The sequence below is a fragment of the Pelophylax lessonae genome (assembly GCF_965119305.1).
Source record: "Pelophylax lessonae genome assembly, chromosome: 10".
NCBI classification, from domain to species: Eukaryota; Metazoa; Chordata; class Amphibia; order Anura; family Ranidae; genus Pelophylax; species Pelophylax lessonae.
Genome location: NC_138777.1, coordinates 182,952,087 through 182,973,478, shown reverse-complemented (window position 1 = coordinate 182,973,478; position 21,392 = coordinate 182,952,087). Strand labels below are relative to the sequence as shown.

Here is a 21,392-nt window from a genome sequence, read left to right as displayed (position 1 = left end):
GTACCTACAGGTAAGCCTTATTATAGGCTTACCTGTAGGTAAAAGTCAAAAAAAGCATGATACTACTGCTTTAAGTACTCCTGACCCTCTGACATGCCACATTAGGCATGTCATTTTATTTGGGGGGGAGCAGGTAAAAAGGTTTTGACAGGTAGCCGTTCCCACTTCCGCTTAGGCCGTCTAGGTGGCTCGAGCGAAAGTTCTCCTGGGAGGGTGGGAGGCTTCCTGCAATCTTCTTGTACACGTCACAGGTCCCAGAAGTTTGCCCGTCCATTCAGGACGTGCAACGCGATTTGCGCATGGGGGGTGTGCACCCTGCTGTGAAGCTGAAAGCTGTCACCGCTGGGTGCCAACACTAGTGATGCCGGTGCCGCAGAGAGGAGAGGGAGAGGATCGAGGCTTCGGGCAGCCGCATCACTGGATCGTGGAACAGGTGAGTGTGTGTTTATTTAGAGTCAGCAGATACACTTTTTGTAGCTGCTAACTTTTAATAAACACAAAAACATCTGGAACTCCGCTTTAAGTACAGTGCCTTGAAAAAGTATTTATACCCCTTGAAATTTTCCACATTTTTTGTCATGTTACCACCAAAAACTGAAATGTATTTTATTCGGATTTTATGTGATAGACCAACACAAAGTGGCACATAATTGTGAAGTGAAAGGAAAATTATAAATGGTTTTCCAAATTTTTTACAAAAAAATATCTGAAAAGTGTGGTGTGCATTTGTATTCAACCCCCTTTACTCTGATACCCCTAACTAAAATCTAGTGAACCAATTACCTTCAGAAGTCACCTAATTAGTAAATAGAGTCCACCTGTGTGTAATTGAATCTCAGTAGAAATACAGCTGTTCTGTGAAGCCCTCATATGTTTGTTGGAGAACCTTAGTGAACCTTAAAGGCCCGTACACACGTACCGATCGTCGACCGAACTTTCAATCTTTTGTCCCCGGGCTGTCGTGTCCGCTGAAAAGTGCAAAAGACTGCACACGAATTTTGTCCGCCAACAACAGCCGACTGCAGAAGTGATGTCATGTGATGGTTAACTTTCCCTGTGTTTTTCTTTTCTGAGCATGCCCAGTTTTGCAAATCTGCTGTCTGTTGGCCGAAATCTGTACTGACTGGCGAACAATCGGCCGTTCTGGTGTCGGCATACAAAAATTTTAATGCTTGCACGACAGATTCTGTTCGGCCGAAAGTGCGCTGTCGGCTGTCGGAAGCATCATACTAACAAGCCTACAATCGGCCGATCGGTTGTCGGCCGAATATTAACGGCCGACAATCGGTACGTGTGTACGGGCCTTTAGTGAACAAACAGCATCATGAAGGACAAGGAACACACCAGACAAGTCAGGGATAAAGTTGTGGAGAAGTTTAAAGCAGGGTTAGGTTATAAAAAAATATCCCAAGCTTTGAACATCTCATGGAGCACTGTTCAATCCATCATCCCAAAGTAGAAAGAGTATGGCACAACTGCAAACCTAACAAGACATGGCTGTCCACCTAAACTGACAGGCTGGGCAAAGACAGCATTCATCAGAGAAGCAGCCAAGTGGCCCATGGTAACTCTGGTGGAGATGCAGAGATCCACAGCTCAGGTGGGAGAATCTGCCCACCGGACAACTATTAGTCGTGCACTCCACAAATCTGGCCTTTATGGAAGAATGGCAAGAAGAAAGCCATTGTTGAAACAAAGCCATAAGAAGTCCCGTTTACAGTTTGTTAGAAGCCATGTGGGGGACACAGCAAACATGTAGAAGAAGGTGCTATGGTCAGATGACTCTGCAAAAGACTTGAAACTGGGGCGGAGGTTCACATTTCAGAAGGACAATGACCCTAAACATACGGCCAGAGCTAAAATGGAATGGATTTGATCAAAGTATATTCATGTGTTAAAATGGCCCAGTTAAAGTCCGGACCTAAATCCAATTGAAAATCTGTGGCAAGACCTGAAAACTGATGTCTACAGACGTTCTCCATCCAATCTGACAGAGCTTAAGCTATTTTGCAAAGAAGAATGGGCAAAAATGTCACTCTCTAGATGTGCAAAGCTGGTAGAGACATCCCCAAAAAGACTTGCAGCTGTAATTGCAGCAAAAGGTGGTTCTACAAAGTATTGACTCAGGGGGGCTGAATACAAATGCACGCCACACTTTTCACATATTTGTAAAACATTTTGAAAACCATTTATCATTTTCCTTCCACTTCACAATTATGTGCCACTTTGTGTTGGTCTATCACACAAAATCCCAATAAAATACATTTACGTTTTTGGTTGTAACATGACAAAATGTGGAAAATTGCAAGGGGTATGAATACTTTTTCCAGTCACTGTATATGCAACAGGTAGTACAATGAGCACATAAGGGTAGTACTTGTATAATTAAAGATTCAGCATCAATACATGTAGAGGTTTGATCTAACTATCTGTCCCAAATCTTATGATATTTAGGCAGGCACCCTCTATGGATGTATATGACTTTCTTACATTGCAGCATGAAGGTTAACGGAAACCACCCAATTCTGGACTGTTGGTGGTGAAGCCTTGAGCCATACCATAGCAATCAACATTCTGGTCATAAAAAGTGTTTCCTGTTTATTACTGTCCCAATTAGGGAGAAAGCCCTGAAGACACTGCTTAGGGCAAATGATTAATGGGGAGACCATTTGGTTATATAGAAGCCGGACCACTTGTGGCCAATAACTTTGAATGACAGGACATGACCATAGCAAGTGGCAAAAGGTACTGCTCATCTCACCACATCTAGGAAATGAAGGACTATGCTGCAAGTAATACCTAGATAAACGGATGCAGTTAGGAAGGTTCTATGCAGAATACACAGATGGGTGAGGCAATCAGAAAGTTTTGGGGAGACTAGTTTACAGGATTCCAGCACATTCCTTTTCCTCCCGCTCCCCCACGTCCGCCACCCAACTGGTCTTCAATTGATAAGCTAAGTTATCAGCTGCCAGTTGGAGGAGGCAATTATAAAAAGTGGACGTTCATTTTTTAGGGTCTGGACCAATAAAAACATCTACCAGATATAGGGAGTCAAGGTTGGGAACGGAACGGAATCCCCAAATTGGGTAAGTAGCTGGGGCTAACTTTCAGAGATTTTGAAAATTGTCTATGGGGTCTAAAACAAAAAAGCCTTTGGCCCCAGACACACCTTTAGAGGATATCAGGAAAAAGCAGGTAATTTTTGCTATAAAGCCTTTAACGTGTTCTGACATCTGTACAATTAATTATCATTTTAATTTCTTGCATGTATACTTTGTTCCACAGAGAGACTGTAAAAGCTGGTGACATTTTCTAATCCAAAAACCACTGGTGTCTCCACACTGTGTTTTCATCATATCAATTACCAAAATAATTACAACTTAAACATGTTTCTTTGTAACACTTTTCATCTTAGCTTTTCTAAGCAGCCAGGCATGATACGACTTGCATATGGACATTACAGTTGCATATAGAAGAAGTCACAGCTAATAAACCTTACCTCCGTCTCTGTCATCTCAGCAACAATCTCATCTTCTTTGAAGACTCTTATATCAAAGTCTTCAGATCCAACAAGAAGCTGAAATTTGTCATTTAAAAATATTAGTATGAAAACTTGCATGCATGTAGAATGTAGATTACTAGAATAAGGATTTAATGAGTTAGGTTTGTAAAAATACTGTGTGCTAGATCAGTGGTCATCAACTTTTCGAACCTCATGGGCCACTAAACTCACAATTTTGAATCCTGTGGACCACCAACATTAAATTTTACATGCCTTATACATTAATTTTACATACCTTATACACACAATGCTCCCGTTCTCTGCCCCCACCCACCCCGCACTATTCATCATGCTGCGGCCTTACACAGACTCATCATTGTATCTCACCTCCTTATTCAGCCAAGGCTCCGTGCTCCCTCCCACAGTCTGTGATCAGCAAAACCATTGGAAATCCTCTCCTTCTTCACCTCCCTCTCTCTGCGCTACTCCCGGCACCTCCCTCTGAGTTCACAGGAGCCAAAACTACAGAGGAGGCATCAGGTATCAATGCGTGCTGATAGTATTGCCTGCCAGCGAGCATTGAGAACATCACTGGAAACATTGGGCAGTATACATCCACCACAATGTTGATCTGCGGCAGAACTCCTGAGGCCCCCTGAAATTTTCTCGTGGACCATCAGTGGTCCACGGACCACTGGTTGGCGACTGCTGTGCTAGATCACCAGAATTATTCAGATCTCCCACTATGGGAAAAAAAAAACACAGGGAACACTGTGTACTCTCTGAAAGCAGTATTCATAAAGAAATTTAACACAAACAAGCATATCTGATAAAGCAGGGCAAAGTAAAATGATAGGTTAGGTGCAGTGGACAAGCACAACCAATAGGAATTCATCTTTCATCATCTGAAAGCAGTCAAAACCATAAAAGATGATTGCTCCTTCATGAAGATTCAGCGATGGTGAGAACACGATGCATGTGTGGCCCACCACTGAGGGCAAAGTGGGAAAATTTAAGTAGTTTTCCTGCTAACTTTCACCCCATTATTTTGTATCACTGTGCAGGTCACAGTCAAGTCTCTTTCCCCCTCCAAGTTCTCTGTTCTTTTTGGAATGGGTGGAGTACGACAGTAATGGCCTTGAGTGGAAAGGGACAGAGCAGGTAGTCCAAAAATCGGAATCCAAAGAAAACTAAAATCTCCACAACATCCAGCCAAACAAATGCTTGTTCTCATGCTGGAACTTTAACTGAAATTATAAAACTGACATTTAATCTGTTCAGATATATTTATAGGAAACCCATGACAGAAATACATGGCCATTGTGGCAGACTCCTTTTCTACATAGTGGTATTATAATCGCACGAATGGCATGACAGCCAGACAACTAGAATTTTCATAGGAATGTCAGCAATGGCACCCTTTGCACGTACAGATTTCTTATACGATAGTCAGCCAATGTTAAAGCAAACAAAGGTTTATCAAAAAGTCTTTTATCTTTTAGAGGTCATAACTTCAACACCTTGCTCTGATGAGGGTCAGCAAACCTGTAACAGCTATATGCTAGTGGGAATAAATGACACTGTAAATGAGCCTGCACTGTGTTGTACACTAGCACTTCTGGATGCTCAGATAGATAAAAATCCTAAAATAATAAACAAATTACTGTTCCTTAGATTTGTGTTGGATGCAATGGCATTTAAACATACAGGGGGACATTTAGCAATTCTACGTAAAAAGCGGGGAGATACAGCAGCGCCTACTGATGAGCGCTGCTGTGTCTCCTTGCTTTGTTACTTCTCTGTCAGCTGGCTGCACACGCTGAAGGGAGAATCAGCAAAGAGATTTTAACTCTTTACTATTGAACTCTTTACTTACTTTTCCCCCATATACTTTCTAATCCTTATTGTTTTATGGTTTACTTTTTTGTGTCCGTTTTTTTTATGCATGAATCATTCATTCTTATAGTCATTGTTTTAAACATTTTTATATCTGGGGTTCCTTTTTTTGCCCGTTGCCTTTGGCCTCCATATTTTGATCTATCTTTTTTTTTTTTAATAGTCCGTAGCCCCAACTTTTTATCTGTCCATCGCATTTTCCCGTCACTTCCAAAGAGCCGCTGCACACCCCTTTATCAAATCTCCTTTATTTACACATTTCTCCCTTAGGCAGGCCATACAATACACATGTTTTTCGTAAAATCAGTGGATTGAACGAAAACAAAATCACTCCCACTGATATTGTGCTCCGCACCGTCAGAACACAGCGATCAGTGTTGCCAGCTATTGCCAGCGGCATTTTATCGTACAGAAAAAAACCAACAGGGTGGTTGATAGATCCACGTACTGTATGGCCAGCTTTAGATGCTTTAAAGTAGCATTGCAACTGAATAAATCCTTCCTGTGTCTGCTTTCCTAGCTCAACCCCCAGGCGACGTCACGTATGACGAAACATGTAGGGTGTGGTCTATGGCGGTGACGACATCACGTTCCTCATTTCTGATTGGTGTATTATTGATTCCTCTCAGAAGCCAAGATTTTGGAACAAGTTCTGCAGGAACGCCGCAACACATATGCCTATACCTTACGATTTGCTGTAAGTGCAATATTTTTAGCCTGAATAAATTATATATCTTTTATCACACTATGGGAGCGCTTTTTGTTTTTTGCTTTCCATGACTCATGAGTTGACTGACGGCTGGTCCCTAATGCACCCATGTCTTTTGGACGGTTGATTGGAGTAATCACTTGATTGACCATTTAGACCAACTATAATTTAGTGGTCATTGTTATCTGATAAGGAGATTACCTTATACCACGTAGGGTGTGAAGTCATTTCTTGTCTTGGAGTCACCCTCTTTTTTTCTGTATATGGTTCTTCTGGGAACGCTGGTGTTACCTACCTTCTTTCTGCTGGCTGCACTTTGGGAATTACTTTATCAATTATTTATGGACTTTTTTGAATCATTTACATTTATTGTCATGTAGTATTGATAATGCATATCTAATTTACTGGTTCTATTATCCAAGATCACTGCTGCACTGTTTGCTTACATTTCTTAAATGTGCCTCTGTGTGAAGTAAAAATCTTATCTCTGTTGCAGCTGACTGCCTAAGATTGCAGACACAGGGGTCACAAATACGCAGAAACACTGTTGCATAGTATTTATTAACCAGCAGGCAGCTTTATTTGCATGTAAATGTTATAGTCAATTTGCTTGATAAATGTCCTTCAAACTGTTTTAAAAAGGCCATGTCTTACTTTTATAGGTTTCTTTCAAAAAGAAAAGGCCTGCGGCCCTCCTAACATAAGATTATTTACCAGTGATAAATGACTTCAGTGCATGAGCTTTGGATGTGCATGTGCAAAAAAAACATTGATGGTCCAATGGCCAGAGAGATTTGGCAAAAAATTAGCATGCAGCATAAAACGCTTACCTCTTTCTTCCCATCGCCATCAAAATCACACAATGCTAACGAGCGAACATTATCGCCTGTAACCTAAAATGATAATGTATTGGTTATTAGAGAACAATAATGTCAACTTTAATGCATTCTATATTTCTTTATTCTTCTGCAAGCATAAATGCATCTACAACAGTTTGGTTTCAGAGACATGTTTGAGCAATCCAAGAGCTGGAATCAAAGGGCTCCCAGCATCCCCCAGTTTGGTGCAGCCCCAGGCCTGGAAATTCATTGGTTGCAATGTCTTGAAGAGGCCAGGACTAAATAGCGGTGGAAAAAGATGGGCAGATTTAAGTCCTCCTAGAGCATGCGTGTGTTAATGTGGTTGTAAACCCTTACATATACCCAGTGAAGTGACTGGCCTCAGATGATCCACGAATATTAAACAAACCCTCCAACATAAGTTGTACATGTCTACCTCTCTTCTTTACATCCGTTTAATGTGCTATGTTTATAAATCTTATCTGAGAATTCAGAAAAAAGGGGATGGAGAGCTTAAATTACATTCTGCAGAGCTCAGTGAGGGGAGCTCTGAGAGCTGATTGGAGGAAAGGAACACCCTCCCCTCACACATTACACAGAAACAGAGACGAGGCTGTCTATCAGCTGTAGGTCCCTCCCCTGTCACTTTTTTTCTCTTGGTGTCAGGAATACCTGTCAGAAATGAACTCATGCTGATAGCAGAGGAACAAAGCTGCAAACAGAAATTACACTTTGTGCTCTTAAATGAGACAAGTACACACTATAGAGGGATATGCTTAGTTCATTTTTCATGTCTGAAGTTTACAACCACTTTAAGGCACACTAATCTTCCAGCACTGACAGGTTTACTCCAGTCCCTACACTGCAGTCCCATGATGCTCCTCTTCAGTCACTGGACAGCCACTGATGAAGTAAGTCCAGTACATGAGCATAGGAGTTACATCGCTGAAAATAAGCCATACATACATAAGTACATACATAAAAAACAAACAAAATTGCTAGGGGCTTTGCGTTCCTCCTTTGACAAAAAATTCTAGCTCCTAGCAATTTTTTACAGCGTACCTTAAGCTCCACTTTAAGAAAGACAGCTCCTTCTCCTCAACCCCAGCATGTGACTGGAGAATGAAGGAGTAGCAGAACAGTAATGAGTCATTCCCCTGCTCTGTCCTCAGTTTGCATGTTCCCTGTCAGAACATATGCATACAGCACACCTGTTTAGCTATTAGTGCAGCACACCTGTTTAGCTATTAGTGCAGTCTAAGGCCCCTTTCACACGGGGCGGGCTTGATTAAATCAGCAGGGGATCTATCAGAGCAGATCGGGCAGATGATAGGTCTGTGTCCGCTCAGTGAATGGAGGGTCAGATCAGGTCCGCCTGAAAAATGGACAGGCGGACCTCATCGGACCCTTCACTCACCTCGAAGTACAGAAATATCTGGAAGAGGTATATGTTTATGTATGAAAGAGCAACTTTTTTTGTTAACATGTTTTAAGCACTTACAGTCCAAAACAAGTCATTTCCTCTGCAGTCAAATCCTTGCAAGGCACAGTTTCCACCAATGATGGCAAGGGGGCAACTGACATCTCCCAGGCTCCCTAGAACTACGGCATTAGCTCCATCTGCAATCTAAAAACAATAAAAAAAGATCTACTTATTACAGATATAGTGACAGTCATAAGTTCTCTTTATGACACAAGCAACAGATTCACCTTTATGTAAACATAGTGCACTTGTTTCAGTTAGGGCAAAATAATGCGTTGGAAAAATTGCATTTTTATTGTGAATGCATTTCAAATATTCCAGAGTAAATCATCTGGGTGAATACAGTTTATATACATCTTTGCAGCAGAGGTGGTTCAGCGGGAAAAGTATTCCTAAGACATTCTTGCTGCAGCACATACTACCAGTCACAGCACACCTGAGGTAAGTGTATAGGGCACGTGTCAAATGCAAGGCCCGCGGGCCAAATCTGGCCTGTCAGGACTTTTCATGTCTCTCCTGCAGCTATGACACCCCCCATGTCCCTTCCTCCATCTTGTCTCAGCAGTCGGCAGCAGAGAGGACAGAACCTCTTCACCAAATAATGCATTTCCTAATGCAGCCACAGCACCCCCTCGTCTTAGCATTCAGCAAACTCCGGCAGCTGACTTCAGCCCTCCTCAAGTCCTTCTTTAGATCCTGCACTTTCTGCTTCCCGGCTCTGCCCCCAGCTTCTTCCCAGCAGCAGCACAAGGTAACGGGGGTGCACTGTGATGTAATGGAGGGTGGGAGACCCTTGACTTCTGATGGTGGGGGGGCTTTTGACATCTGATGTAAAGAGGAGCGGGGTGAACTGGACATCTATTCTTACAGATAAAACTGGCCCTTTGAGGGCATTCATAATGCTGATGTGGCCAACAATGAAATGGATTTTGACACCCCTGATATAGAGCATACTTAGCATGCTGTGCAGGAAGGAGACATAGTGCTTGAGCTACAAAGCTAAAGTGAAAGTCCAGAAATAGCTTTTTTTCACTTTGAATCGAGTGACTGAGGTCAAGAAATTTGTCAGGTTTAGATTTCTGTCCACAACAGCAAACACAAAAATCGCATACAATAACATTCAGTCTTGTGCTATTTTCCACCCAAAAGAAAGATGGTGCTCACCTGCAGAGAGAACTTTTCTAATTGATAGTCATTCAGACATCTTGTAATAGAGGCCCCTCCCTGCAGGTGAGAAAAGTCATTCCTTTGGGTGGAGGACAGTACAAAACTGAGTGTAAAGCTTAGTACACATGGGCTGAATGTCGGGTGGCATTGGGCGGTACAAAAGAACCCAGCGGACATTCGGCCCGTGTGTATGGCAGCTAGTCCAACAGAAGCCGGCTTTTCGGGCGATGGGGCGTGACCAAAAAAGGTCTCCCGAAAAACTCCAGATCAGCACTCTCAGCCAATGGCTGACAGCGTTAATTGAAGTGTTCTGGCAGGGGGGGAGTGGGAGGAGGTCGTCCCCCTGTCAGAACACAATAGCACAGCAGGGGAGATCACTGTACTAACATTAGATCGTTAGTACAGCGGCTACTCCTGAGCTGTCAGTTTTTTTTTCATTCAGCCCGCTGCGTTGAAAGAAATAAAATCTAGTAGCATGTACTAGGCTTTATGCACCTGGTTTTATCTTTGTTCTGCTTCTCAATATAAATGCTGCTTGACCTACTTTGTACAAAAAAGTCCTTCCTTTTGATTAGTGAGGTTTTAAATTGTAGGGGGTGTATTCACAAACATATTTTAGATTTTTCAAGTACTAATCAAGCTGGGATTCAACAATTCTTGATATTATACTGAGCTAGTTAATATCTCATGACCTGCAAGTGTTAATTTCATCCAAAAAAATATTTCGGTTGACGAACTTAAAACTATTTTAGTATGAGTAAAACAATTCAGAAGACTAAAATACGACTAAAACTAAAAAAGGATTAAAAAAAAAAAAAAAAAAAAAACTATGATTAAAACTAAATCTAAGTTTGATGTCAAAATTAACACTGACAAAAAAACTAACAAAAAACCTTCACAGACACACTCAAAAAATTCAGCAAGGACATTGGCTATCATTGAATTGTCTGTGCGTCGCCCTATACATCAGATTGTTCTGGCAGATGCTGATGAAAGATAATAGGACATGCAGCATCTTAAAAAAGCTCAAATGGGTACTAAGAAGAGTCCTCCACCTCCTCACCTAATTACAGTCCTATCTCACTCTTGCATTGTCTTGCTGGGCACAGGGCACAGCTTTCTCTAACGCAGGGTTTTTCAACCAGGGTTCCTCCTAAGGTTGCTAGGGATTCCTTCAGCAATGGGCAATTTCTGCCTCTCTGATAGGTTCCCAATGACACCATTGTTCCTTTTAGCTATGTGTAAGGGGGTAATTCTTCCCAATGATGACAAGAGTAAGGAGGATTCTTCCCACTGACTGTCACACTAATGTGTCATGAGTTGTAGAATTTACATTTTTAGCAGGGGTTCCCCGAGACCAGAAATTTGTTTCAAGGGTTCCTCTGTGTTGAGAAGGTTGAGAAAGGCTGCTCTAATGTGTCATGCTATTAAGAAAGGTCTGCCCAAAATGTTGTAATAATTATAAGAGAACAAAAAAGAAGAGACAATTGGGTGTATTTACTAGAGGCAAATCGACTGTGCACTTTGCAAAGTACAGTTTCACTCTACAGGTGCAGTTGCTCCAGAGCTTAGTAAATGAGCAGTAGCTCTGCTGACTTCCATCATCCAATCATCTGCAAGGAAAAATGCTGTTTTTTTTTTTTCTTGTTTTCTTTTTTTCCTGCATTTGATTGGGTATTCTTTGCAAAGTGAAGCTTTGCCTCATTTACTAAGCTCTGGAGCAACTGCACTTTGCACAGTGCACAGTCTATTTGTCTTTAGTGAATCAACCCTAAAGTCATCTACCCACACAGCCCCTCATTTAGAAGGAGTTATTATCGGTCACCTCTTTATAGAATAGGTCAGAGTTGTTGTGCACATCATAGGCCAGGAGGTTGGTTTGTGTTCCCACTATAAGAGAGTCACAGCTTTGATGAGGGTCCAGCAATCCAGCAGTCAAACAGCTGACACTCTGGTTGATGTTTAGTAGAGAAATATCTGTGTCCTGAGCGCTCTGAACTAAGCGATTTGAGGAAAGCCGCTGATTTCTGGCATGAGGGTTATGTATGAAAACCTGAAAATAGATAATCATCATAAAAATACACAGAGAAAATACAACATATAAACATGCTATGAAAAGTACACTTCTAATAGGGAAACTTCAGATCTATAAAATATTTAATCTTAAATGTAACTTGTCCTGAAATAATAAATACTGTAAGGCAAAACAGTGACACTTTGTAAATACTGTTCATTACCTACATAAATGTTTGTCAACTTCTGGGGTATAGATGGCCTGAAATGCAGCCCCTGACATCACTAAAAGAACACATATAATATTCCATACATGTACTGAACTCTCCTCTATGTTATTTTATACGTCCATGTACACTGAGAAGTTTAAAGTTGTTTAGAGGCAGTTGAGTTGGTGGCATTTTTTTTTTGCAAAAAAATGCGTTCAGATGGAAGTTTATGGGCATTTGAAACGCCAAATGCTTGTAACAGCGTGTAAACGCATCTAAGCGCAGTAACTCGCATTTATGACTGTTCCGTTTATAGGTATTTTCAATGGTGATATATTTCTGACCATCTTACAATGTAAAAACGCTTTTAAAATGCAAATGCCGCTAAACGCGCATAAACGCAGCATGCGAACATGGCAAAATGGACGTTTTTAACCGTCAGTTACTAGCTGTCAAGTTCCAGCATTCAGGAGAGGTTTTCAAATGTCTCGTGTACATGAAGACTAAAGAGATGTTACTTGAGACTGCTAGAGGTCACTACTATTACATCCCCTTTACAAAGATCAACATTCCTACTACTGACTGCTGGGATCAAGGGCCACACTGCAAACAGTGAAGGGCAACAGAAGGCCCTCAGGTTGGAGGTTGGGCTCCAGGGACCTATGTTGGTTTTTCAAGCACAGGATAAGTAAAGTTTTAAAGTGTCTGCTGAGTCCATTAAGAAATGTTAGAATTCTAACATTCATAAACATAGGATACTCATTGCTGTGTAAACCTCAGAGCAGGGGTGCTTAACCTTTTGAAGAGCGAGGGCCACTTAAGTGATTTGGTAAATGGTCGAGGGCCACAATGAACTATGAGGTCTTACTGCCCCCCCAAACTGCAAATGTAATCGAGCCCTTATTGTCCCGAGCCCCCTATAAAGCTGCTTTAACACTGACGCACTGCTGTTTACCCACAATGCAGATGCAGCGCATTGCACACGCAGCTTGCCTATATATTGTGGGTGTAGTTCACTTTCTGAAAGCACAGCAAAACTCCCGCATTCAGGCGTTTTGGTGCTCTTTCAGAAAGCGCACCAAACCGCAAGCTATAATAGAAGTCTGTGTCTTAATGCAGCGAACCCACAAGAAAGCCACAGGTGACCTGGGCTGCATCTGTAATCCAGTGGGAAAGCAGCCTAATAATACTTTTTTTTTTTAATAAGTGCTGTATGCAAAAGTGCAGTGTATGCGATGTTTAATCCGCTGACCTGCTCCTCTTCCTGCTTCTGTTGCCAGGCTTCCTGCTTCTCCAGGCTGCTAGGAAAGTCCCAGGAGAACATCCTTCCTTCCTCTTTCCTTCTTTCTTATTTCCTTGTTGCAGATCTTGCTGTTATTTAGATTTGATGTTTTGATCTCTTTATTGTTTCACAGCTTGCGATTATTTACTGGACTCATTGATACCTACTCTAACTTGCAGACGACAAGTTTTGTTTATTAACCACTTTCCGCCCGTAGGACGTCATATGAGGTCCTGGACTTTGAGTGGAGAATGATGTAGGCATCATTCAGATATCTTTTTTTCAGCCAGCGATTCCCTGCAAAGTAAAAGCAATCATAGCAGCTGTTTAGCCACTCGATTGCTTTCACAGGCGGCGAGAGGGGGCATTCCCATCTTCCCCCAGCTCACATGTGCGATCAGGGAGCCGGAGAATGAATCCTCCGGCAGCAGTTTACCATATACCATACCATCTCTATGACCCTCGGAGGCCAGAAGCGACATCATGCCTTCACTTCTGGTGCTGGCAAATGTAAACACTGTTTCTTTATCGTACATCATGGGACATGATGGTAATAATGACTATCTGGGTTATATGCAATCTTTAGGTGAAAGGATACTGGCAACCAATGGACAGGAAAATCCTCCCATACAGGAAGAACCTAAGTTTTTTCACCAGTGTCTTGAAGGTGGTGGTCATGGCTGTTAAAGCTCTCCAATCCTAAGAATGATGTCCCAGTTTAGGGGCATTTTGATCAGATCCATTCGGATAGCTAAGCGCTAAAAGGATGGTACCCGAGCCTCGGCCAAGAATATTCGAGGTCTTGCCTGCAATGTGACCCATCTTGGCACTGGACCCTGATAATGGAACCCTGGTTATTATCCCAAGGAGTTTGCCAGCAGGGTGCTCTACAGGTGCAAGGGTGTGGACCCATTAAAAAGTGAGACCCGGTCCTTGAAGGTCCAATGACTGACAAAGCCCACCGTGATGGGTGAAGTAAGGATCCTGCAGTGGGACTGGTAATTTTTGTTTTTCCCTCTCTTTTTAAAAAAAAAAATAAAAAAAGATTGCAGGTAAGATTTACATTATTTCTTCTGCTGCTGCAGTATTGTGTTTGGCCACTAGAGGTCACTAGTCTGTTTTGATCTGTGTCTACTGGGGATTTTCGGTCAGCTTGGCTATGTTCCTAATGCACTTCCGCACACACACAGATATTTTACAAGCCCCGGCCGCCCTCGCGCATGGCAATCATGCACGCGCACGGGTCTGACGTTAAAACGTGGAGTTACTGGCCGGAACTGATTGCTGGAGCTGCAGGCCAAATCTTGCTGGAGACACAGAGCAGGTTGAGGGCACGCGGGTCTATGTGGTCTTAGACACGGTTGCACATACCACTGGAGAAGGGTAGTATCCTGTGATAACTGCGCATGCTGGATCACAGGGTCTGTCTGCCTAATTGTGCAAAAGCCTTTCTTACTTATATTAAAGCAATGTCTTCCAGAAAAAGAAGTGGAGGGGGCGCAGCAGGAAAGGGAACATCTGTTCCACCATCAGGATTAGGAAATCCTAGCCTTGCTCCTACTGTGCCATCTTCTCCTGAGAGACCTGAAGCAACTGGCCAATCGGAGCCATTACACTTGTCAGGTATTGTTGCTACCTCTAATGCTTCTGTGTCTACCTATTTTACTAAGGATGACTTGGCATCTACCTTGGCAAGCCTTGAAGGCAAAATAGCCGGGATGATTGCTTCTGTTTCACGGGGAGGGGGGGGGGGGGGAAACAGGATAGATCCCCCTCTCCTGTTCCCGGGCCCAGCAGGGATACACCTGAATTTTTAGGCTACCAGGGTCTTGCGGGAACCCCTGGTTTAGATCCAGAATGGGCAGAAGATGTACAGGAGGTAGCTGTTGATGGTTTGGAAGAGGGTCAGGCTGAGGAGTCCTCTTCAGAGGGTTCAGACTCTGAGGAACCATTTTCAGCATCTCACTCTCAGAGGTTACCGATTCAGTCCCTCACCGAAATGGTTCGGACTGGTTTTAAATTACCTCCTCTGGAAATGTCAGAAGCCTCCTTTTCTTCTTCTCCTTTTCTTCTGGAACAGCTGGTGTATAAGGATTGGCATCAACCTGACAGGTTGTTCATGCCTCCAAATAGATTCTCCTTGCTTTATCCTATGGAGGAGAAATTCAAGAGGAAGTGGTGTATGCCTTCAGTAGATGCTGCTATTTCTTCTGTGAACAAGAAATTAACCTGTCCGGTTGATAATGCCCAGGTTTTTAAGGATCCAGCAGATAAAAAGTTGGAATCCTTACTTAAAGCTTCCTTTGCTGTCGCTGGCTCTGCTGTTCAACCAGCTATAGCGGCAATAGGGGTTTGTCAATCCTTAAAGGATCATTTTAAAAGGGTGACTAGAAGTCTGCCTATTCAGGGGGAATCTTCTGAAGAATTGTCGGAGTTCCGTCGTGCTTTGTGTTTTGAGGTAGATGCCCTTAAGGATTCTATCCAACGGATTTCTCGGGTTGCTCTTCTCTCTGTTCATATGCGCAGAGTACTATGGCTTAAAAATTGGTAAGCAGAATTACCTTGTAAGAAACTGCTGACAGCTTTTCCTCTCCATGGGGAACATCTCTTTGGTGAGGATCTGGATAGATTCATCCAGAAGATTTTGGGTGGAACAAGCTCATTGTTGCCAGTTAAAAGAAGGATTAAACATCCATCTTTTAAAGCTCCAAGTGTTACGGTACCTCCTAACGCATCAGCATCTAAGCAGTTCCAACGGCCTCAGACGTTTAGAAGGTCTTAAAGTCATGGTCAGAAAAAACCCTGGGACCAAAGGCCTGTTAAACAAGGTTCCAAATCTGCATTATGAAGGGATGCCCCCACTCGTTCGGGTGGGGGGGGGCGGCTCTTACAGTTCTCAAGAACTTGGGGAGGAGTGGTGCAGGACAGCTGGGTCTTGTCCACAGTGGCAAGGGGTTACATGATAAGAGTTCTGAGAATTTTCTCCTTCTCGGTTTCTAAGTTCAACTGTCCTGGTTTGCCCAGTAAAAAGGAAGTCCTAGTCCCAGGCCCTGGAACATTTGTGGGTACAGGGCGTGATTGTGGAGGTTCCAACCAGCGAAAGTTTCAAGGGTTTTTACTCAAATCTCTTTACAAAACCAAATGGCAAGGTAAAGACCCATTCTAGATCTCAAAGCTCTGAGCCAGTATCTGACCATTCGATCTGTGCACATGGAATCAATCTACTCTGTAGTAGCCTCTCTAGGAAGAGGAGATTTTCTGGCCTCCATAGATATCAAGGATGCATACCAGATTTCTGTATTTTGCAGTAGGGCAGTCCCATTTTCAGTTTGTGGCTCTGCCATTCAATCAGGCCACAGATTTCTGGGTGTTGACAAAAATCTTGGCCCCGATGTTGGCTCTTCAAAGGTCTCAGGGCATCTCAGTAATGGCTTACCTAGACGACCTGCTGATCAAGAATCAGTCAGAATCAGGTCTAAAAGGGGATGTTTCCTGGACCGTCCAGTTCTTAGAAATCTGGGTTGGATTGTAAACTTAGAAAAGTCAGCCTTGAGGTCTGTTCAGATTCTGAAATATTTGGGCCTGATTCTTGATACTGCCGAAGGAAAGATTTTTCTGCCATCAAAAAAGATTCTGGCCCTGAGGGGTCTTGTGCGGTTGGTAAAAGGGAAAAAAATTCCCTCTATACGGCTGTGCATGAGACTGCTGGGCAAGATGGTGTCCTCATTTAAAGCAGTCCCTTATGCACAATTCCACCCAGACTGTCCCAGATCAGTATTTTGTCCGCTTGGAACAAAAAACTCAGTCAGAGCTCTGGATTCCCCAATGTTTCTTTCCCCAAAGGTAAGATAGGATCTGACCTGGTGGCTGATCCTCAGCAACCTAAGCAAGAGGAAATCTTTTCTGCCTGTGACTTGGAAGGTAGTAATCAAAGACGCCAGCCTTGTGGGCTGAGGAGCGGTCCTGGAGGGAATCTCTATCCAGGGAAGGTGGTCTTAGGTAGAAAAGATTTTACCGATCAACATCTTGGAGGTCCGAGCAGCCCGTTTGGTGCTGGTTTCTTGGACGACCAGACTGCGGGGGAGTCCTGTTAGGATTCAGTCTGACAACACAACTCTGGTGGCTTATATCAACCATCAGGGGGGAACCAGAAGCCAATCAGTGCAGAAGGAGGTGAACCACATCCTGTCTTGGGCAGAGAGACACGTTCCATGTCTGTCAGCGGTTTTCATCCCGAAGGTGGACAACTGGCAGGCAGACTTTCTAAGTCGACAGCAGTTGTTTCCAGGGGAGTGGTCCTTGCATTCTGAGGTCTTTCAGCCGATCTGCCAGCGTTAGGGTACTCCCGACGTAGATCTATTGGCATCCAGGTTCAACAACAGGCTCTACAGGTTTGTTTCCAGAACCAGGGATCCAATCGCGATCCGAGCGGATGCCTTAGTGGTTCCTTGGTTTTGGTTCAACCTGATCTATGCATTTCCTCTAGTTCAACTTTTGCCACGTCTGTTGAGCAAAATTCAGGTGGAGCGGAATCCGATAATCCTAATGACTCCACATTGGCCCAGGAGCCCTTGGTATTCGGAAATCGTGAAACTATAGCAGTAGAGGAGCCATAGTTGCGTCCATGTCGTCCAGACCTGCTCTCCCAAGGTCCCATATTCCACCCTACTTTACGGTTGCTGAATTTGACGGTTTGGCTTTTGAGACCAGAATCTTAAGAGATCGAGGAGTTTCTGGTCTGGCTCTGGCTACGTTGATAAATGCCAGAAAACCTGTCTCTAGGAGAATCTATTATAGGGTCTGGAGATCCTACATTTCTTGGTGTGAATCCAAGAGATGGCATCCTCGTAAGTATGTCATTGGAAGAATTCTCTCTTTTCTTCAAATAGGAGTTGAAGCTGGCATTGGGAACCATTAAGGGGCAGATCTCCGCCCTGTCTATTTTCTTTCAGAAACCATTACCAAAAAACTCCTTGGTGCGGGCTTTTTTGCAAGGTGTGATTCGCACGGTTCCGCCAGTCAAGCCACTCCTATGTCCTTGGGACTTAAATCTTGTGCTCTCTGTGTTACAGAGGCAATCCTTTTTTGCCTATTAGGTATATTACCTTGGTTCTCTTGATAAGGAAATTGGTCTTTTTGGTTGCCATAACCTCGGCCAGAAGGGTGTCAGAATTGGCAGCTCTTTCCTGCAAAGAGCCATTTTTAATCCTTCATCAGGACAGAGTGGTCTTACGCCCTCATCCAGCCTTTTTGCCTAAGGTAGTTTCCGGTTTTCATCTAAACCAAGATATTGTTCTACCTTTCTTCTTTCTAAGTCCTCAGACTACGGAGGAGAAATTGTTGCATTCTCTTGATATAGTACGAGCAGTTAAAGTCTATTTAAAAATGTCAGCACTAATTCGTAGTACTGATGTCTTCTTTATCCTGCCAGAAGGGCCTAAGAAAGGCCAAGCAGTAACTAGTTCCACTATTTCCAAGTGGATTGGTCAAGTCATTGTTCAGGTATATGGCTTAAAGGGTAAAGTTCCACCCTTTAGGTTAAAAGCTCACTCTACCAGGAAGGTAAGTGCTTCATGGGCAGTGCATCATCAGGTGTCTATGGCTCAGATTTGCAAAGCTGCTACCTGGTCTTCAGTTTATTACATTCACAAAATTTTACCAAGTGGATCTAAGAGCCAGAGAAGGGGCACAATTTGGAAGTAGTGTGCTTCAGGCAGTAGTATAAACTCTTTTTTGCTCAGGGGCAATTTTTGGGTTACTCTGTCCCCTCCCCTTTAGGACATCCAAGATAGTCATTATTACCGGATCTGTGTCCTGTGATGTACAATAAAGAAAATAGGATTTTATCTTTAACTTACCTGTAAAATCCTTTTTTTGGATTACATCACGGGACACAGAGGTCCCTCCCATCTTTTCTGGGATCTTCATTGCTTGCTTCAAAAACTGAGGTTCTTCCTGTATGGGAGGGGTTATATGGGAGGAACTTCCTGTCTATTGGTTGCCAGTGTCCATTCACCTAAAGGTAGCGTATAACCCAGATAGTCATTATTATCGACTCTATGTCCCATGATTTACTCCAAGAAAAGGATTTTACAGGTAAGTTGAAGGAAAAATCCTATTTTTTTTTTTTAGCTGGAAAGCCTAAGATCAATTTTTTTTTCTTTTTTCATCTCAGGCTTTTCAGCATAGCGGAGAGATCTAGAGACTATAGACCCCAGATCTCTCCGTAAAGAGGACCTGTCATGCCCTATTCCTATTACCAGGACCGTTTACATTCCTCGTATTAGGAATAAAAGTGTTTAAAAAATAAAAAATGAAAAGAAAAAAAGTGTAAAAATAAAAAACAAACAATTAAAAAAAGAAAAAAAAATTTAAAGTGCCCCAATCCCCTCGTGTTTGCACACAGAAGTGAAAGCATACCTAGGTTGCTCCCGCATATGTAAACAGCGTTCAAACCACACATGTGAGGTATTACCACTAATGTTATAACGAGAGCAATAATTCTAGCACTAAACCTCCTCTGTAACTCTGGTAACCTGTAAAAAAAGTAGCCTATGGAGACTTTTAGGTACCAAAGTTTGGTGCCATTCCACGAGTGTGCGGAATTTCAAAGCGTGACGTTAGGTATTTATTTACTTGGCGTAATATCATCTTTCACACTGTACAATAAAATTAGGGTAAATATTGTGTTTTGTTTTTTTTCCCAAAAAATCGTGTTTAGGGTTTCCGCTAGAAAAAAAAATATAAAATGTTTGGGGATTCTGAGTAATTTTCTAGCAAAAAAAAGATGATTTTTACAAGTAGAGGTACACCAAAACTGGCCCAGCATGGAAGTGGGGATTATGCTATTTATACTGTTTGATGTATTTTCATTCTTGGCAGCTACGTTACACCTGTCTAATATCTTTTTGGAAATTACAAAAAGTCCTTTTACGCTATGTTTTGTACTTTTTTCAATAAAAATCTATTGAAACTGAAAGGTCCTAGGTGAAGTGCACTTAGTATCACTCCGCCTGGGACAGGAGCCAGCGCTACAGAGGAAGCATTGTCTTATATGGCTCCTGCTCCCTCCGCGGTCGCCTACTTCCTCTGCTGCCAGTGCCAGCTCCATGCACTCTAATGCTCTGGGATGGCAGGTCAGCAACCCGTTGATCGCGATCTGGACTTGCCGACCTGCCACATCAGGGCATGGGCATGCACTTCTCTGATTTAGGGTTGTGGGCCACATCAGAGGGCTCTGCGGGCCACACCACAGGTTGAGCACTCCTGCTTTGGAAGGTATTTATTAATAAAAACATTCTACTGTTTTAGGAGGAAGGAGCAACGTGTCCACGTTACAAGTGACAAGCACAGATGTTTCTCACTAGGCACAAAGAAAAGTTCAGATGATTTACAAGTACAATCTGGTACCAGCTCATCTCAGATCCTGCTTATAACACGCACAACAGAGCATGAATGTGTGCATTATACAATGTTAATAGTTAGATTATTTCTTTATCCCTTAATGCCTACCTGGTCATAAAAGAACACCCAAACCTCTGAGAGCGCCGAGATCAAAGTCACATATTGCTGTGCTCTTAGCCAGGAGCCAGTAGAATTCCTAGCTATGTAATCATTGACAATTAAAGCAGTCAATATGAAGAAGTGCTAAATGAATTGTGTCTCTTTACCTATCCCTCTCTCCTTTTATAGACCAATTTTATTGATGCAAAAGTATATGATGAATAAAAATAAAAATTTGACTTCTGTCAAAGTGTAAAAAGGTAACCACTTGACCTCAGGAAAGGTTTCATCCCCTTCACGACCAGGCCATTTTCTCCTTTTTGGCACTGCGCTGCTTTAAAAAGCGTTTGCGCGGTCATGCAACGCGGTACACAAACAAAATTTGTATTATTTTTTTTCACACAGAGCTTTCTTTTTTCTTTTGATGGTATTTGATCACCACTGGGTCTTTTTATTTTTTGCGCTAAAAAGGAATAAAAGAGCATACATTTTGAAAAAACAAAAACTATAATTTCTACTTTCTGTAATAAAACATATTTAAAAAAAAAAAAAAAATATATATATATATATATTTTTTTTTTTTTTTTTTTTTTTTCCTCATACATTTAGACCAAAATGTATTCTGCTACATGTCTTTGGTTAAAAAAAAAATCCCAATGAGTGTATATTGATTGGTTTGCGTGAAAGATAAAGCGTTTACAAACTAGGAGATATTTATGGTATTTTTTATTTATGGTCAGTGACTTATAGCAGGGCGGTGGGCAATCTGACACTAACTGACTCTTT

The 21,392-nt window shown here is 42.5% G+C and overlaps 1 protein-coding gene across 1 annotated transcript in view; it reads right to left on the bottom strand.

Annotated features, from left to right (window-relative positions):
- Positions 1–21,392, bottom strand: part of BBS2 (Bardet-Biedl syndrome 2) — a 70,628-nt gene that overhangs the window by 24,861 nt on the left and 24,375 nt on the right. The window contains exons 3-6 of the mRNA XM_082269904.1: positions 11,425–11,652; positions 8,451–8,576; positions 6,941–7,003; positions 3,503–3,580 (exon numbers count right to left, since the gene is read on the bottom strand). Coding sequence (XP_082126030.1) covers positions 3,503–3,580; positions 6,941–7,003; positions 8,451–8,576; positions 11,425–11,652 — 495 coding nt within the window. The remainder of the gene's footprint in view (positions 1–3,502; positions 3,581–6,940; positions 7,004–8,450; positions 8,577–11,424; positions 11,653–21,392) is intronic.